A 16014-nucleotide genomic window follows, 5' to 3' on the forward strand; every position below is an offset into this window, starting at 1 on the left:
TCTTGAAGGAGGAATGTTCAGACTCTAGAGATTACTGCTCTGAACCCAGAGTGTCTGTCACTTTCTCTCCGTGCCCCCAAAGGACAACATTAACCCCATCTTTAACCCAAACTAAATATCACCAGAAATGCTTTCTTCCCCTTAGAAAGAAAAGAAATCAACAGGGGATGTCAGTAACATATGAAATATTTCCTTTTAATTTTGAAATACTGTGGTTGATTTGTTTTCCATTTTTCCAGGCTTTGAAAGTGATCATTAGGAAAAGGCCTCCACAGACACTGTTTGCTGTGGCAGCTCTCAGGGCTGGTCTCACTGCCAGCCCTGGCAGTACCATGACTGCACGGGGGTCTGGTCCTCTGGGCCAGGCTGGGGGCTCCAGAAGCCGTGGTCTGGCAGCCTCAGGACAGCCTGTGCTGACAGATGGAGTAGCTGCCCTCAGGGAAGTTGAGCCATGGAAACAGAAGTGAAGGACCTGATGCTCAAGGGACCTATTGTCCTTGAGAGAGGCTGCTGGGGGAGGCTTTTAGAAGTGCCTTTTTCCTCCCACTGCTCTCCAGTTGACCAAAGGTTGGCTGTCCTTCTCCTCCCAGCCTCCCTGGTTGCTTCCCCTCCTGCTCTGCTCCGCTCAGCCTTGCTGCAGAGCCCACACGGCCCTGCCCCCTTCTCCACAGGCTTCCCTTCCCAGGGAGGCCAGAGGAGCGGGAGGCACAGCGCCATCCCGCACGAATCCTGAGGTCAGCATCTTCTGCCATCTGCTGTGCCACAGCCGCTTCCTCTCTCAGACGAGATGTTTTCTTCGTGTCTGGCAGCTCCATCCCCACAGAGTGACCATGGGAGACAGTGGTGGGATGGAGGAGCTGGAGTCCCCCTAAGGAGGGTGCCTGGTCCCAGGGCTGCAGGCACCAGGTTTGGGGTGGTTTTGGGATGCGGGTGCATTAGGGACTGGGGGTGCTTGGCTTGTGCACAGCCTTGCTTCAGCAAGAGCTTACGTGGTCTCTCGTGCCACTTGCTGTGTGTGTGACCTCTGCCTGTGACCCATGGGCATGTTCTGAGGAAAATGTGAGCCCATGCCATAGCTGGGACGTGGTGCTGGCCTGCGTTGGTGTGTTTATAGGAGCATCTCAGTCTTCCTTCCGCGTCAGAGAGGCCCAGCCATAGGCACGGCAGTGCAGACACCTCCGCAGCGGAAGATGCTGTGCTTGTGCTTTCCCTGGGAACAGCGTGTCCAGAACATTTCCGTTTGGCAGGAGGTGCAGAAGGATACAGGACTGCCAGAGCATGGCCGCTTCCCGACGGCGTCAGCCTGAATTTCGGTGAGCACACAGAGGTCTGCACTCATGGCTGGGAGCCTGCCTTGGAATACGCTGCTTGCGTGACCTCAGTGTGTGCAGTGTGACTGGAGAGCCACGGTGCGCCGTGCCATGCTATCGGGAACATTTCCCTGTCACCCAGAGGATGGAGGGTGATAGACAGGCTTTTCTGGAGATGGAAAAGGAGCCAGGCAGCCCCTAAGGATGGCTTTCCGTCCGCCCCCAGCTCGCTGGCACACAGCAGGAGGTGGGATGCACAGGTTGGCCGGCTGCTGACCGGCAGCGCAGGCCCTTTGGGGAAGTGGCTGGCGGCTCCCCAGAGCAGCCCCACGTGCGGGGGCTCCCCGCAGCCTGCTCCGGCGGGCGATGCCCGAGTGCCCCGCAGGGCCAGCAGCGGGCTGGGGCCGCGAGGAGCCCCCGCCGCAGGTGGGAAGCGCCGCCCGGGACGGCCCCGGTCCCGCCCCGCCGCCCGCTCGGCCCCGCCCGGGGCTCGTCCCGCCGCCGAAGGGGAAAGGACCGGGAGAGGAGCGGAGGGAGGATCGGAGGGTGGGAGGGAGGACCGGGAGGGACGGCAGGAGGAGGAGCGGGGCGGGAGCCCGGGCCGGCCCCGCCCGCCCCGCCGCTCCGCACCTGAGCGAGCAGCGGCGGCTCCGCGCCGGCCCCGGCCCCGGCCCCTCCGCCGCCCGCCCATGGCTCGGCCGCTGCCGCTGCTGCTCTGCTTGGCCGCGCTGGGCGCCGGCTGCCGGGCAGGGACCCCCCCCGCCGGCACGGCCGGGCCCTCCGCCGAGCCGCTGCAGGACGAGGCGGACAACCAGGAGAACATCCTCTCCCAGGTACCGCGGGGGCTGCGGGGCTGCGGGCACCTCGCGGGTGCTGCACCCGCGGCGTGGGGCTGGGCACTGCCAGGAGGTGCTATGCGCACCCTGAGGGGTGCTGGGTGATGCTGGGTGTTGTACGTGCTCGACAGAGCTGGGCGATGCTGAGTGTACACTGTTGGCGGTGCTGGGCGATGCTGTGCTCGTCCTGGGTGGTGCTGGGTGTACACTCTCGGTGGGGCTGGGTGATGCTGTGCACTCACCCAGCACTACTGCCGAGCACTGGAGGAAGTATATCAGCCGGCGCGCAGTGAAATCACTGAAGCCCATCTGGGAGCACTTCACAGACTCCATCCTATCATTTTTCCGGGGGAACTCAGAAAAAGGGGAACTCCTTGGGAGGAGAACTGGTGGAGCCTCTTTGTGTGCCGAGGGGAGGGATCCAGGCTCTTTCCCTGCCAGTGGGATGCGGTGGAGGTTTCTGTTAGATTTGGCTGATCAGGCTGTGTGTTATTATCTGCCCTCGGAAATGGCTAACGCAGAGACTATTGGAAACGTACCGCCAAAGTTATTTTTGTGCTTGGGCTTTCAGAAGCGCTGTCTGCAAATCTCCGTAAAGGAAATTCCTGGCATTGTATAGGGCTAATCAGAAGTACTGCTTCACCACCAGGTTACACTGCTTATATAGGGTGGCTTTCAGTTCCTCTTCCAATGTACCCTTACTCTGCTGGTAAAACAGTCTTGCTCTGGGTAGCAGGTGACTTATTTGGTCTTTTGGACACTGAGCATTAAAAGAAAGCAGGATGGGGTTTGTATTTAAAATTATTGTATTTAAAATTTAAATTTTTCATTCTGCACACAGTGGAATAAAAAACACCCTGTTGGAAGAAGCCAGTTTTTATTCCCCTGGTAGGCAGTGATTAGCTCTACGCTCTCTAGAAAGCTCCTTGGCTGACAGATTCTGGAGAAGCTGGCCAGTTTCCTCGAGGCTCAGGGTATCCAGAGTGTCCTTGTTTGGACCTTGAGCTCTAGGCCGTGCTTGTCCCTGGCTGTGCAGGCAGAGGACGGCAGGTTTGCTAACTGCTGGTGACCTGTGCTCAGCTGTTAGGTGACTACGACAAGGTGAAGGCGGTGTCCGAAGGCTCCGACTGCCGGTGCAAATGCTTGGTCAGACCCCTGGGCCGCGGTGCCTGCCAAAGGATTAACGAAGGCGCTTTCAGAGCCGAGGATTTTTACACGGTGGAAACCATCACGTCAGGACCCAGCTGCAAGTGTGCGTGCGTGGCCCCCCCCTCGGCCCTCAACCCTTGTGAGGGCGACTTCAGGCTGAAGAAGCTGCGAGAGGCAGACAGCAGCGACCTGAAGGTAGGAGAGCAGCTTGAGCTCCTGACACTTTGGGGACAAGGAGATCTTCTGAAGCCTTTTCTTTCTGAGCTTTTTCTAAAAAAACCTTTATTTCCTAACATTTTTTTCCCTAAACCATCTCCTAGTTATATTTATATCTGCATGTTTGATATAAAAATCAAGCTCATCTTAAGGGATTGAGTCGAGCAGCTGCAGTGGATGATTCACTCAATTCATCCCGTGCTGCCTGGGGTTCACCGTGGCTTTCTGTGCTGAGAGCCCAGTAGGGACTGGGCTGCTCCCTGCCCTTTGTCCAGCTCCAAATGTCCCTGGAGGACAGCTCTGATCCGCTCAGCAGCTGCCAGGTCTTTTTTCTGTTGCAGAGAGGGACTCCCAAGGACCCACGCAAAAAAGCTGTTTTGGCTTCCATGGACCAAAAGCTGCTGATGCGTCAGCATGAGGGTGTGATGCACAGCTGGCTGATGGCAGGATGGATTTGTTGTTTTAAATGCTGACACTTCTCTACTATTTAGTATTTTGTCTCTCTAGTAATGTATACCTCTTTTCCAAACGTGACAGTGTTTGTTTTAAGTACTCCTGACTTTTACTGGATGCTGGTGTGGCAGCTGGCAGCAGACCCTGCTGAGTTTTCCAGTTTGCTACCAGTGTAAGGCAGCAGAAAGTGCCACTGGCTTGGTCCAATCGTGGGGAGCCCTTGGAGCAGAAGGTTGAGTGCTGGTGGCACTGGTGGCCCCGGATCCCTCTCAGGTGGGAAGGCGGGCGGCACGCGAGGCGCTGTGGGGCAGCTGCCACCGAGGCCACCACGATGGGCTTGTTCTAATTAATTTGGAGCTTGACGATGTGTTTCATCTTGTCGGACTGCAGACAGTTAGCAGCTTCTTGTCCAAGCGCCCCTGCAGCTAGGGAAGATAAACAGACACAGGCAGACAATCCATCATTCCAGGGGAAGAGGAGTCCCAGTCTGGAGTTGTTTGGTGGTCCCTCGTCTGGGGGAAAGCCAGGAGGTCCCACGTGGCCTTAGATGAGAGTCGTGAGCTCTCTGCGGTTAGGGGAGGGACACCCCCCGAGGTGACAGAGGCACCGCTGTGGTCCCTTCCCGGAGGCAGGCAGAGCTCCTGCTCCAGCAGCTCCCTGAGCTCTGCAGAGCCGGTCAGCCTGCAGAAGGAGCAGAGCGGCGTGCCTGGCTTCGCCCTTGGCTCCGGCTGCTCTTCCCACTGGGGAGCTGCTCACAGCCAGCTGTGGTGTGAAAGCCTGTCCTCTAGGAACTGGCCCCGGCTCCCCCGCTCATTTCGCAAGGACTCGCGGCCAGGCGATTTCACAAGGTTTATCCAAACACACACACACGGGGGTTTTGTTTTCTGTGCCACCAAGGTCCATCCCAGGAGCTGGGCAGCAGGATTGCTTTCCCTCCAAGCACAGAGCCCCTCCTGGGGTTGGAATCACTGGGAACAGCTGCTTCTTGTAGGAGAAGCTGGGAAGTAGTAGAGGACACAGCTCCAGTTCTTACGCCACTCATGAGGAGCAGCTCCCACAACTCCTCAGTGAGGGGCTGGGTGAGGCTATTCCATAGCTCTGAGCAGTCCCAAAGGGTTTTACTTTCTTTGCTGGTCCAACCAGCGCTGCTCTTGCCCAGTCCAGCAGCAGGAATGGCACATTTGTATGTTGTGTTTTACCAGACTTTCTTATGATCTGACACAAAAGCCCTGGGTACTCCACGTGTGGGAGAGCTGTGGGAAGTTCCCTCCCTTGGGTGGGCTGGAGGATGAGTCCCTGAGGGAATGGTGAGAAAGAGAGAAAAATCCAGGCAGCAGGAACATAGCCCTGGGCAACCAAACTCAGTTGAATGGCTGCACTGGTCTTCCCAGCTGAAGGTTTCAGTCCCTTTCAGACCTTTCGCAAGGTCCAGTGGGAATTCATGGACCATCAGACCACTGAGAGCCAAAGTCCACAGTGGGTGAAGGGAAGGCAGCAGTGAGTTGATAGGAACATCAGTGTGGTCTTTAGGGGAAGGTCAGCATGGTGCTAGCCCGGAGGAGCATAATCTCAGACCTATTTTTGTGAAATTGCAGCATGCTGCCTGTAGGCACAGTGGGTCTTGGTGCAGAGTCAGTGCGAGGAGGCTGTGCTCAGGATCGTTTGGAAGGAGGTTAATGCAGTCTGCAACCTTTGTGCACTGATGGAAATTCTCCAGCCTGGAGGGAAAGCGCTGGTCTCCAGTGGCTGTCTGGCAGGCTCTGTGCATTGTATCGGTCGTCTCCATCCAGCTCTCAGTGGAAAGTGGATGCATAGCCATAAAACAGCTCTTGTCTCTTAATGCTGCCATTTTATCTGGCCCCAAAAAATCTTTCCTTTGCTGTCAGCTCCACAGGGAGACTGCAGAGGCCGGGGTGGAAACTCCAAGTGCTGCCAGCAGTGCTGCCTGTGATTCTCCCATATTTATGAAGCTCTGTTGACCAGTTTGTAGCTGCTGGGAGAAAATGTCACCGCCCTGTAGTAATTCCTATGCATTGAAAATCCTGCTCAGCCTTCGGGGCTGTGAAGTCTGCAGCACCACGCTGGACATGTGGGACACATGGGACTAGGGGGAGGTGGCCCAGGAGCACTTCCCACCAGTCCTGCTATGCTCAGTGTTGTCCTCTGTGGAGCAGCACCAGAAACTGGACAAAATGCAGAACAAGGGCATTGCTGTCCAGATCCCCAGGAATGGTGACCAAGGGCTGGTGCTGGCAGGACATGGGCATAGGGCTGACTTAAATACAGAGTGTCTGTGAAATGGGTGGCTGCAGAAGAGGGCAGCATCCCTTTGATAAAATTGTTCTCCAGGAAGGGAACTGCTGCCAGGCTGGCACCAAATTTCTATTTCTTCACTCTTGCAATTTGGGAGTATTTTAAAATATTTTAACAAGTTTCTTCTTGTTCCAGGAAAAAGAGCACAGGATGGCACAAACTCAGAGTCTGATCTCAAACTGAGCTGCCTTTTTCTTGTTGCCTCTTTTGCTGGCAGTCACATCACTGGTGGAGTAGTTAAGCCTTTGGGCTTGTGGGAGAGCCTGCCTAGAGCTGGCAAAGAGAGCAGCATTTTACCTTGCTCTGCTACTAATCCCCAGCACCCAAAGCGTGCTCCTGAAGCCCTGAGGCTCTGTGGAGGTGCCGTGTGTTGCTCTGCATGCCGTGCTCTGACCAGGGCAGCAATGCAACAGGGAAAACTTGCTTTCTAATCAAAAACCACTCAGATGGGTGCATCGCCCTTGACTTTCCAGCTGAGGAAACTCTGTGGGGTGTGTTACAGCAAGTGCTGCCGCCTGACTGTGTTCTCTCCTTGCCTTGCAGCTCTCCTCCATTGTCGAGATGCTGGAAAGTGCCTTTTATGGCTTGGACCTTCTGAAGCTGCACTCAGTCACAACCAAGCTGGTGGGGCGGGTGGAGAAGCTCGAGGAGGTGAGTCCTGCTCTCAGTGTCCTTGCCCTTGGTGGGACGGGCCTCCTATCAAGTTCCTGCTGCCTTTGGTGCATTTAGAGTCGCGTTGCTTGGGAAGAAATGTTAATTAAACATTTGGCTGAAACTAAACCAGACCAGACTTGGATGTCTGAACTAGACCGGACCACAGGCAGTGCCCAGTGCATCCCCCACCCCATCAGCCTTGCCTGACCCTCTCCAGCTCTCCCAGTCCCTCAGGGCCCGGACTGGGAGCAGGATCCCAGCTGTGGCCTCACCAGGAGCAGCATCTCCTTTGGGTCAGAAGGCCCTGCTGTTAAGTTTTTCCTCCTCTCGGTTTTACTTGTGTGCTGGTGCGATGGTTGCTCTCAACCAGGAGCTTTTGTGCTGTTTGATGTGGGGGCGACAGGTTCAGGACTGGTGCAGGGGTACCCTCAGCAGGACTGTGGGGAGCCAAGGAGCTCAGATTCCTGAAGGACCAAGTTACATCTTGGCCTGTGTTAAAAAAGAGCAGAGCCCTCAACCTTCCATTTTATTTTAGAGCAGACTTCCAGTGAAATAATTTTCACTTCCATACAGTTTAATATTTCTTTGGCTAGCACAGCGTAGGGTTTGCAGTTTAAGCTGTGCTCAGCTATGTAGACACAGGGTTGCCAGATTAAATACTGGAGTTTTCTCCCGTGGTCCGTATCTGGGATGGTAATTCCACATTCTTGTCGGAGTGGAGCAGTCCTGTTCATCTCCAGCCAGGAGGCGAGAGGCAATGATTTATAAAGCCAAAATTCCGCTTGCAAAGTGTTTTGGGAAGGCACGGTGTGCTCCATCCTGGGGTCAGGAAGGAGACAGCTGAGGGGAGCACGCTTGCCTGGGGGGCTCTGGATTTCCAAGCATGGAAATTGACCCAAAAGGGGTTTTGAGGTCTGAAAATAACAAAGCACCAATGTTCCCCTTTGCAGTCCCACCCTCTTCCTGTGGTTCAGTGTGTTCTCCAGTCGTTACTTGGGTTTGCCAAGGGATTATTTCAGGTGGGGTTATCACTGCGCTCTGCTGCAGTACCACAGTGGCCCTGCCTACCAGCCAATTTCTTCAGGGGGGCTCAGAGCCAGCAGCGCTGGTGGCACACTGGGCACGTGGGGTGACCTTTGTGGCCTGGTCACTCTGCTCACAGCCTGTCGCAGGGAGGCAGATGGGCAGAAAGCTCTGTGGGGCTGAAGTACTTTGGCCAGAGATAGAGCTGTAGAGGTGTAGGAGCTGGGAATTCACAGGCTGGGATCTTTAATTTCCCAGAAGTGCGGCTGCAGAATCATATAAAAGCAGCTGAAGCTGCCTGCAGGCACTTGGACAGGATGGAGGAAGACAGGAAAGGCCTGGGTTAGAAGGAGATTGCCCAGTGCTCCGGGGCAGAGCCGAGGTGATGCAGGCAGCAGGTGTGAAATGCCTCCTGCTGCTGGCTTAGCATGGAAATTCCTGTTGGGAGGATGTGGAGGAGGATCACACCCTGCATCAGCCTTGGGGTCTGACACAGTGGACAGCTGAGATGCTGAACTGGAGCCTGGCATGGCTTCAAAGCGTCGCCCTCCCAGGCGGGTGTGCTTTTGGCAGCTGCTCCCCGGCGCAGCAGCTGAGCAGCCTCCAGCAGCAACACAGGCCAGGCTTTGGTGCTGGTTCTCCACTCAAGGGGAGGCAAATTCTATCCCTAAGCAGGTCATTAGCCAAACATTACACAGGAGAAGCGATAAGGGCACAAGGCTGTTGGAATCAGTCATCCTCTCCAAAGGAGGATGGTGTTGAAAGCTGCTCCTGCAGTGCTCCTGGGGGAGCATTGTGAGATCCCCTGTCGCTCTGCTTGCTGCGGCAAAACGCTTGCTGAAGCATCCCTACGTCATTGGACTCGGCCTCCAAATGTCCTGGTAAATCTGTGTGTCTCATGACTCCTGGGTAAAGACTGGGAATTCAGATGCCTGTGGAGGGAGCTGGGGGTTAACCCCTCTGTTTTTGCAGAGATTAGAGGGTTTCATGAGTTCTATCCAGTATAACAAGGTGTTTTAGACAGATGGTGTCAGTAGAGGGAAGGAACCCTCAATCCTTGGTCCATGGAGTGCCTTGTCTAGCAAGGCAGCTCCTCTGCTTTGTCTTTAGCTCACAGCTGTCGCATCAGCTGGCAATTCTGAGGTCACAGATGGAGGTCACGGTGGGTTTTAGGAGAAATTAATGGCAGGACAGATTGTAAATGAAGGATCAGGGTAACCACCCCCAGTGCCTGTGCTAAAGTGCTTTGACTGATATGCCACCTATCCAAAGCAGTTGCTGTTTGACGTGTAGAAGCCCAAGGAGTGATGAGCAGAGACTGCAACAATCCTTTGGGTCCAGGGTGTGCCTGTACACCCTGCCTTGGGTCCAGGCTGGGGGACTGAGAAGGGCAAGGGGTTTTGCCTGCTGGATGAGCTGCAGCCAGCCCCAGCTCCCTCCTGGTCACTTGACAGCTCTCTGAGGGTCACTGGCTCTTGCCCTGTCCCCAGATTCTCAGATTCTGTGGGAGCAGAGGGTGTTGGGGAAGAGCAGTCCCTGAGTGCAGGCACTGTGTGGCCAGACCAGGAAATTGAGATTAATAAATGCAAGATGAACTTGCTGCCACAGGCCAAGGACACCAGGATGACTGAAGGTGTTTCAGCTTATCTTTTCCTTCTGTGAGCCGGCGAGTGTGGCTGAAGATGGGGGTTGAAGAACCTCAAGGCCACTCTCCTGCTCCATGGGAACCTGTGGCAAAGTGTGGATCTGGGATGTGCACACCAGGGATGGAGTTCCTGGATCCCACTGGGGTCAGGGGCATCTTCTTAGCAGCTGAAGTGCCCAGCCCCGTGGAGAATCCCCAGCAGTGAGCCCAGGATGGCAGCACAGAGCTCCAGGGCTGTGGTTTGGGGGCCGCAGAACATCCCTTGTGGTTAAGTGGGGTAAAGTCTCCTCTCTCTCTTTTCTAGGGCATGTCCAGGAACTTCACGCAGGAAGGCCAGCGGGCAGGAGCCAGCGGGGAGGAGGATCTGCAGGATCCCCCTGGCAGGGAAAACTGTTCCAGCCTCCTCACCAACAGCCTGGCCGACATTGAGAGCTCTCTGCAGCGGGATGCTGAGGCTGCCTACACTCACTCAGAGGTACAGCCACGCAGGCACAGCTCGGTGTCACTTCTGCTGCTCAAGCCAGCCCTGGGCTGTCTCCTGGATGTGGTCACTAGCCTGGGGTGGTTTTCTCCGCGGCTAGAGCGACCCTGTTTGTGTGCCCCCGACTCCAGTCTGCGCGTCTCGGCACAGCCCAGCTGCTGCTGGGACGGGATGTAGGTGGAAACAGAGGGAGGCTGCTCCCTTGGCCTCCCCCCTTCCCATGGGGCTGTTGGTTTTCGAGGTCAGCGGTGGCTGAGCTGCTTGGAAAGCGTGATGTCATTGCGGGGCCGGCTGGGAAGCGGTGGGAAACTCAGAGCCTTTGATTAGAAGGGCTTGGGGCTCGGTGGAGGGACAGCCTGTCGCCTGCCTTCCCTCCCTCCCTCCCTGCCAGGCAATTACCCCTCCACCGCCAGCCCCTGCACCTGGCCGGCTCCGGGCAGAGGCTCGGGCATCTTCCTGGCCCTGGCATCCTCCTGGCTCGGGCACCCAGCACCACACCGTGGGGTCTGCCCAGCAAGGGGACATCCTCTGCCTGTGGCAGCACTTTCTGTGCAGCCTCAGACAGGGGTGAGCGGGGTGTTTTGGGAAAAGTTCTGTCCAGGGTGTCCTGAAGTTCTTGCTGCTTCAGTGGTGCTATCTAGGATGGCCCGTGCTCCTCTGATCCCTGCTGGGCGACTCCTGGAGCATCCTGCCCTCACCCCAGTGTCCTGCTACAGGGCAGTGGGAGGTGTCTGGCAGGGGGGGGGACAGTTAGTGTGTCATTTCCAGCTCAAACAGGGGTGCTCAGCTCCAGAGGATGGCAACAGCCTGCACTTGACCCCACCCCTGCGCTGCGGATGCTGTGGGGATGGGCTCCCCGAGCCCTGGTGGGGTCAGGGCTGGGCTCCCACACGCACACGGTGTGTCAGCAGGCAGGGAAGTGGCACCAGCCGTGCCGTGCCGTGCCGTGCCAGCGCTCTCTGCCCCAGGGAGAGCCGTGCCCAGGCGGGGTGTCCGGCCATGCTCCCAGCCCCACTCCCCTGCTCCCCACGCCGTGAGCTGAGCAGCTGCTGCCTGCTGGAGAGGAGCCAGCCCCGGCCAGGCAGGGGAGCGGAGCGTGGGGCTTTTATTACCCCGAGTGACCTCATTTCCCAATATTCCACTTTTCTCGCTGCTAATTGCAGCAGGGCCCATCTTCTCAGCCAAATGGGCATGGCTTCAACCCTCGGGCTGGCTTTCCGATTTCCTTTAATGAGATGAAATCCTTCAGACCTGAGCTGCAGCAGCTGGTCCCTGCCCTGGGGGCTTCCTGGTCCTTGCCTCGGGAGGTTCCCGCTCCTGCTGGGAAGGTGCCTTCAGCCTCTCTGCCCTGTGAGAGCTCAGTGCACATTGCACACTCTACAGATCAGCTGCTGGAACCGGCCCCTGGCATGCCAGGGAGTGAGCCCTGCTCTGCCTGCCTGCCCTGCATCCCTGAATCCCACAGCCTGGGCCTTATGGATCCCTGAGTCCTGGAATGGCAGGGTGGCACCAAGAATATGGAGGAGCAGCTCTGCTGTCTCCTGGAGGGTTTCTCATGGCAGAATGGACTGAGGGAGACCCTGAGGAAGGAGGGAGCTCAGATCCTCCTACCCAGCATGGGGCTGTGCAGCCTGACCTGCCCTGTCGCCAAAACATGGTGTTTCTGGTAACAACCTCCTGTGTCTCTTCCAGGGAAAATATGAAGAAAGATTCCTGAAGGATGAAACTATCTCCCAGCAGATCAACTCTGTGGAATCCCTCCCGGAGCTGCACCTCTCTCTGGAGGACAAGAAGCCTGAGCAGCTCTTGCAGAGGAAGCTGCGGGTGAGGAGCCGGCCTCCTTCCAAGCCCACCATTGTCCGAGGGGTCACCTACTACAAAGCCCAGTCCACCGAGTCAGAGAATGACATCGAGGAGCAACGTGAGTTGGGTATGCAGCCATGGTTGGTGGGATGGCTGGCTGCATCCTGCCGCAAACCAGTGCCTCATCCCCTGGGAATGTGTGGGCAAAGCGAGTGGGCGCAGCAGGGGGAGGTGGGACAGCTGGTACCTCACTGCTGTGCAGCCTTTGAGCTGTGTCTGTGGAGCAGTGCAGCATTGTTATTCCATGGAAAATCACTGCTAGCTAAGGAAATAGGTCACTGCTTTGGTTCAAAACACCCAGCATCAACACCTTTCCAGAAGTAAATGGAGGTTTATTAAATGTGTTCGTGTTTCAAATCCGCCTGCCCAATGGCATCCCGTGAGGTTTGTGCTGTGGAAGGCAGCTCGGAGCTCACAGCCCTGGCTGTGGTGGGAGCAGGGGCTGAGCCCTCAGGGACCAGCAGAGTGGGCAGCATGGGCAGAAGGACAAACACCCTCGCTGTGCAAATTGACTTAGCAGAAAGGTTGTCCAGCCCTGCCCTGCAGGGGGGGCTTTGTGAGCCCCTGGACATGAGGAGGAGCAAAGGGTGCCCATCCTGGCTGGGGAGCCCCAGTGGTCCCTGTGGCCTGGCTGAGGTACCTGCTTTGGCATCCCAGGTTAGGTAGGTGGGATCTCGTTGGGAATGAAGCTGGGTCTCCATCCTGCCCAGTCAGTCTCTGGGATGTGTCAGGGCAGAATTGCTCTCCATCACCTCCTGCTCTCCCAGCCTGAGGTGGTGGATGTGGCTGTGATGGTCTCGCTCACCTCCTGACACAGGTGCTGTCAGGCTGTGCAGTTCAGCCCTTCTCTGAGGGGACATGGAGAGGGATTTAGTACCAGACAGCCTGCAGGGGTGGGCAAGGAGCCAGCTGGAGGGGCTGTGGGGGACTGGCTCCCCTTGCTGCGGGGCTGACCCCTGTGCCTGTGTTTGGCAGCGGACGAGCTGTTCAGCGGGGACAACACGGTGGACCTGCTGATCGAGGACCAGCTCCTGAGGCCCAGCAGCAGGGCGGGCGAGGCCGTGAGGAAGCCCTCCCCAGTGGGGTGGCCGCCCACCCCTGGCAGCACTCCCACCACCCTGCCAGCCGCTGGCACTGCTGTGACGGCCACAGTGCCCCCGTCCCCTGCCACACCGGACCCCACCGCTGTGAGCTGGCTGACCCCCACCCCAGAGACCGTGACTGCCCCGGCAGGGCTGGCGGAGGAGGGGACCCCACAGCTAGCGGCAGCCTTGGCCAGCACAGTGGTGGCCACAGCCATGGAGAACCTGCCCGTGGCCACCCTCACTGGAGGCTGGAGTGACATGGAGAGCAGCCCAGGAGCTTGGGTACAGGCGAACACCCCCGCGACACCGGTCAGCCCGGCCATCCCTGCCACCCCAAAGGAGGGCCTGGAGGAGGAGGACATCAGGAACATCATTGGTGAGTGCCTGCAGGTCCTGCACCCATCCAGCTGTGTGTGTGGGGGCTGGCTGGTGCCCACAGTGTGTCCTGCTAAGCAAAGCATACCTGGATTTGGTTGCAGGTGGGAGGTGTCATGGAGATGGTGGCTGGGCAGCACTTCACTGGGGTGCCAAGTTTACTTATGAACTCTGGAACCTACTGGAGTTTCCTCCCACCTTTAGGGGCTGGGCTGGGCAGGGCAAAGAGACAGGACCTGAGGCAGGCAGCAGCCTCAGCTGGAGCAGGAACATGGCTGAGGCTGTGGGGAGATGTTTGCAGTTGAAGCTACACCAGGACGGCAGGGGGTACCTGCTGGGTGAGGAAGGGGCTGGAGGGGGGTGATGCCTCCAAGGTCAATGTGGCCACCCTGCCTCTGGCCTCACAAGCTGCCCACGCAGGGCGCTGCAAGGACACGCTGTCCACCATCTCGGGGCCCACCACCCAGAACACCTATGGGCGCAATGAGGGAGCCTGGATGAAGGACCCCCTGGCCCGGGAGGACAGGATCTATGTCACCAACTACTACTACGGGAATACGCTGGTGGAGTTCAGGAACCTCGACAATTTCAAGCAAGGTGGGTCTGCACTGTCTCTGATAGCATGCTAGCCACCACTCAGCTGATCTAAGTAGCATGCTCATTCCTGGGGATACTACATCGTGGGGGGATGATCTGCCTGGGGACCGTCCCCTCTAGGGTGCTGGCACCTGACATGGGGGGTTCAGAGCATGGGACAGGTCAGACTATGGCTGGTGGCCAGGGAGGGAGTGCAGGCAGAGCTGGAGGCAGAGGGTGCTGAGGCATGGCCACCCGCCCCACAGCAAAGGGAGGGTCTCACCAGCCAGTGTCTGCCCTGCAGGTCGCTGGAGCAACTCCTACAAGCTCCCGTACAGCTGGATTGGGACAGGGCACGTTGTCTACAACGGCTCCTTCTACTACAACCGGGCCTTCACGCGCAACATCATCAAGTACGACCTGAAGCAGCGCTACGTGGCTGCCTGGGCCATGCTGCACGATGTGGCCTACGAGGAGTCCACCCCGTGGCGGTGGCGAGGCCACTCGGATGTGGACTTTGCTGTGGACGAGAATGGCCTGTGGGTTATCTACCCGGCCATCAGCTATGAGGGCTTCAACCAGGAGGTGATCGTGCTGAGCAAGCTGAACGCGGCTGACCTCAGCACCCAGAAGGAGACCACGTGGCGGACGGGGCTGCGGAAGAACTTCTACGGGAACTGCTTTGTCATCTGTGGGGTCCTTTATGCAGTCGACAGCTACAACAAGAGGAATGCCAACATCTCCTACGCCTTTGACACACACACCAACACGCAGATCATCCCCAGGCTGCTCTTTGAGAACGAATACGCCTACACCACGCAAATAGACTATAACCCCAAGGACCGCCTGCTCTATGCCTGGGACAATGGCCACCAAGTCACCTACCATGTCATCTTTGCCTACTGAGACCCCCCACCACAGTGGGGCACTGCGAGCCAGGGGCCACCAGCACCTTTTATTATTATTTTTATTATTGTTATTTTGTACAAATTGAAGAGTAAATGATGGGTTTTGTTTCAAGCTGGTTTTTCATGGCGGATTGTAGATCAATCCCCAGGCCAGAACCACCTCCTTCGTCTTTGCTGTATCCTTGCTTCTGATTTTCCTTCCCAGGGGAAGGAGGTTCTCCTTTGGAAGGGCAGCCCCGGCTCTCCTGCCCAGGGAAGAGGAGGTGGCCCAGCCACAGTCCTCCTGATGATGTTTTTAGCTAAAGATGATCAGCAAGACACCCTGAACCAGTGCAAAGCTGCACGCACCAGGTCCCAGCGGGATGCTGATGCCTGCCTGTCCTGGTGGAGGACCTGCATGTCCCATGGGAATGTCCCGTCTCTCAGGACCATCTTCCCAGCTGGCGGCCAGCAGGCCCTTTGGAGATCCTGCTGTACAACGGGGCTGTGAGCACAGCTCCAGCAGCCCCTGGTGCTGGTACTTACGCCGAGGACTGTCCCCTCCAGCCGGGGCTCTGCTCTTTGCAGGCCGCTCTGGGGGCTGGGCGCACCCTGAACCCTGACTCATGCCTGGAGGGAGCTGGCGGCGGGAGGGGGATGCTGTAAATAAGTGTAGATGGCTTTTGTTTGTTCATTTTGTAACCCAAAGTAGTCCCCCTTGGCAGTTGCTGGGTGAAGGCTCTACTCAGCTGGGTGCTGGGCTGCCTGGGCACGGGCTGGGGAGCCCTGGGGGCTGGTGGAGCCCTCGCTGTGCCACTCCATCTCCTACATTCCCTCTCAGGTCCCTGCCCACCCTGCTCCTGGACCATCAGGATCCCCTCACAGGGGCACAGCCCTTGCCCTCCTGCCCAGCAGCATCTTGTATTTACCTGCTGTCAGTAATAAAGGATCCAGTACCTTCGCAGCTGTTCGGGGCATTCTTTGGCTCTGGTTCACCCTCTGCGTGCATGAAAATGCACAGGGCTTTTTGGGTGGGTTTTGTTTGGTTTGGGGAGAGCCAGTTTACACACCAGATGGGGACAAATCCCAGAGGGCTTTAGGCTGCTTGGGACCGGCACTGGGGCAGGGTGACATGGCCATGTCCTGCC

At 57.4% G+C, this 16014-nt stretch overlaps 1 protein-coding gene across 3 annotated transcripts; it reads left to right on the top strand.

Annotated features, from left to right (window-relative positions):
* Nucleotides 1-1974: 1974 nt before the first annotated feature.
* OLFML2B (olfactomedin like 2B) lies at nt 1975-15830 on the top strand. Of its 3 annotated transcripts, none has more exons than XM_032117310.1 (8): nt 1975-2143; nt 3227-3490; nt 6821-6928; nt 9904-10074; nt 11773-12010; nt 12919-13404; nt 13824-14000; nt 14284-15830. In XM_032117310.1, the coding sequence occupies exons 1-8, from the start codon at nt 2000-2002 to the stop codon at nt 14883-14885; spliced, it is 2190 nt and encodes a 729-aa protein (XP_031973201.1). In that variant the 5' UTR covers nt 1975-1999; the 3' UTR covers nt 14886-15830. The 3 variants fall into 3 exon arrangements, with proteins under 3 accessions (XP_031973201.1, XP_031973203.1, XP_031973204.1); XM_032117312.1 differs by having other exon boundaries at nt 11773-12001; XM_032117313.1 differs by having other exon boundaries at nt 11821-12010.
* The last annotated feature ends 184 nt before the right edge of the window (nt 15831-16014 follow it).

Source organism: Corvus moneduloides, chromosome 9, assembly GCF_009650955.1.
Source record: "Corvus moneduloides isolate bCorMon1 chromosome 9, bCorMon1.pri, whole genome shotgun sequence".
NCBI classification, from domain to species: domain Eukaryota; kingdom Metazoa; phylum Chordata; class Aves; order Passeriformes; family Corvidae; genus Corvus; species Corvus moneduloides.

Bases quoted from the DNA above. Each gene is read 5' to 3' on its own strand.
- OLFML2B (XM_032117310.1), top strand. From the start codon at position 2,000: ATGGCTCGGCCGCTGCCGCTGCTGCTCTGCTTGGCCGCGCTGGGCGCC. The intron at 3,491-6,820 runs GTAGGAGAGCAG...CTTGCCTTGCAG, and splicing joins CAGACAGCAGCGACCTGAAG to CTCTCCTCCATTGTCGAGAT. The intron at 12,011-12,918 runs GTATGCAGCCAT...TGTGTTTGGCAG, and splicing joins CGAGGAGCAACGTGAGTTGG to CGGACGAGCTGTTCAGCGGG.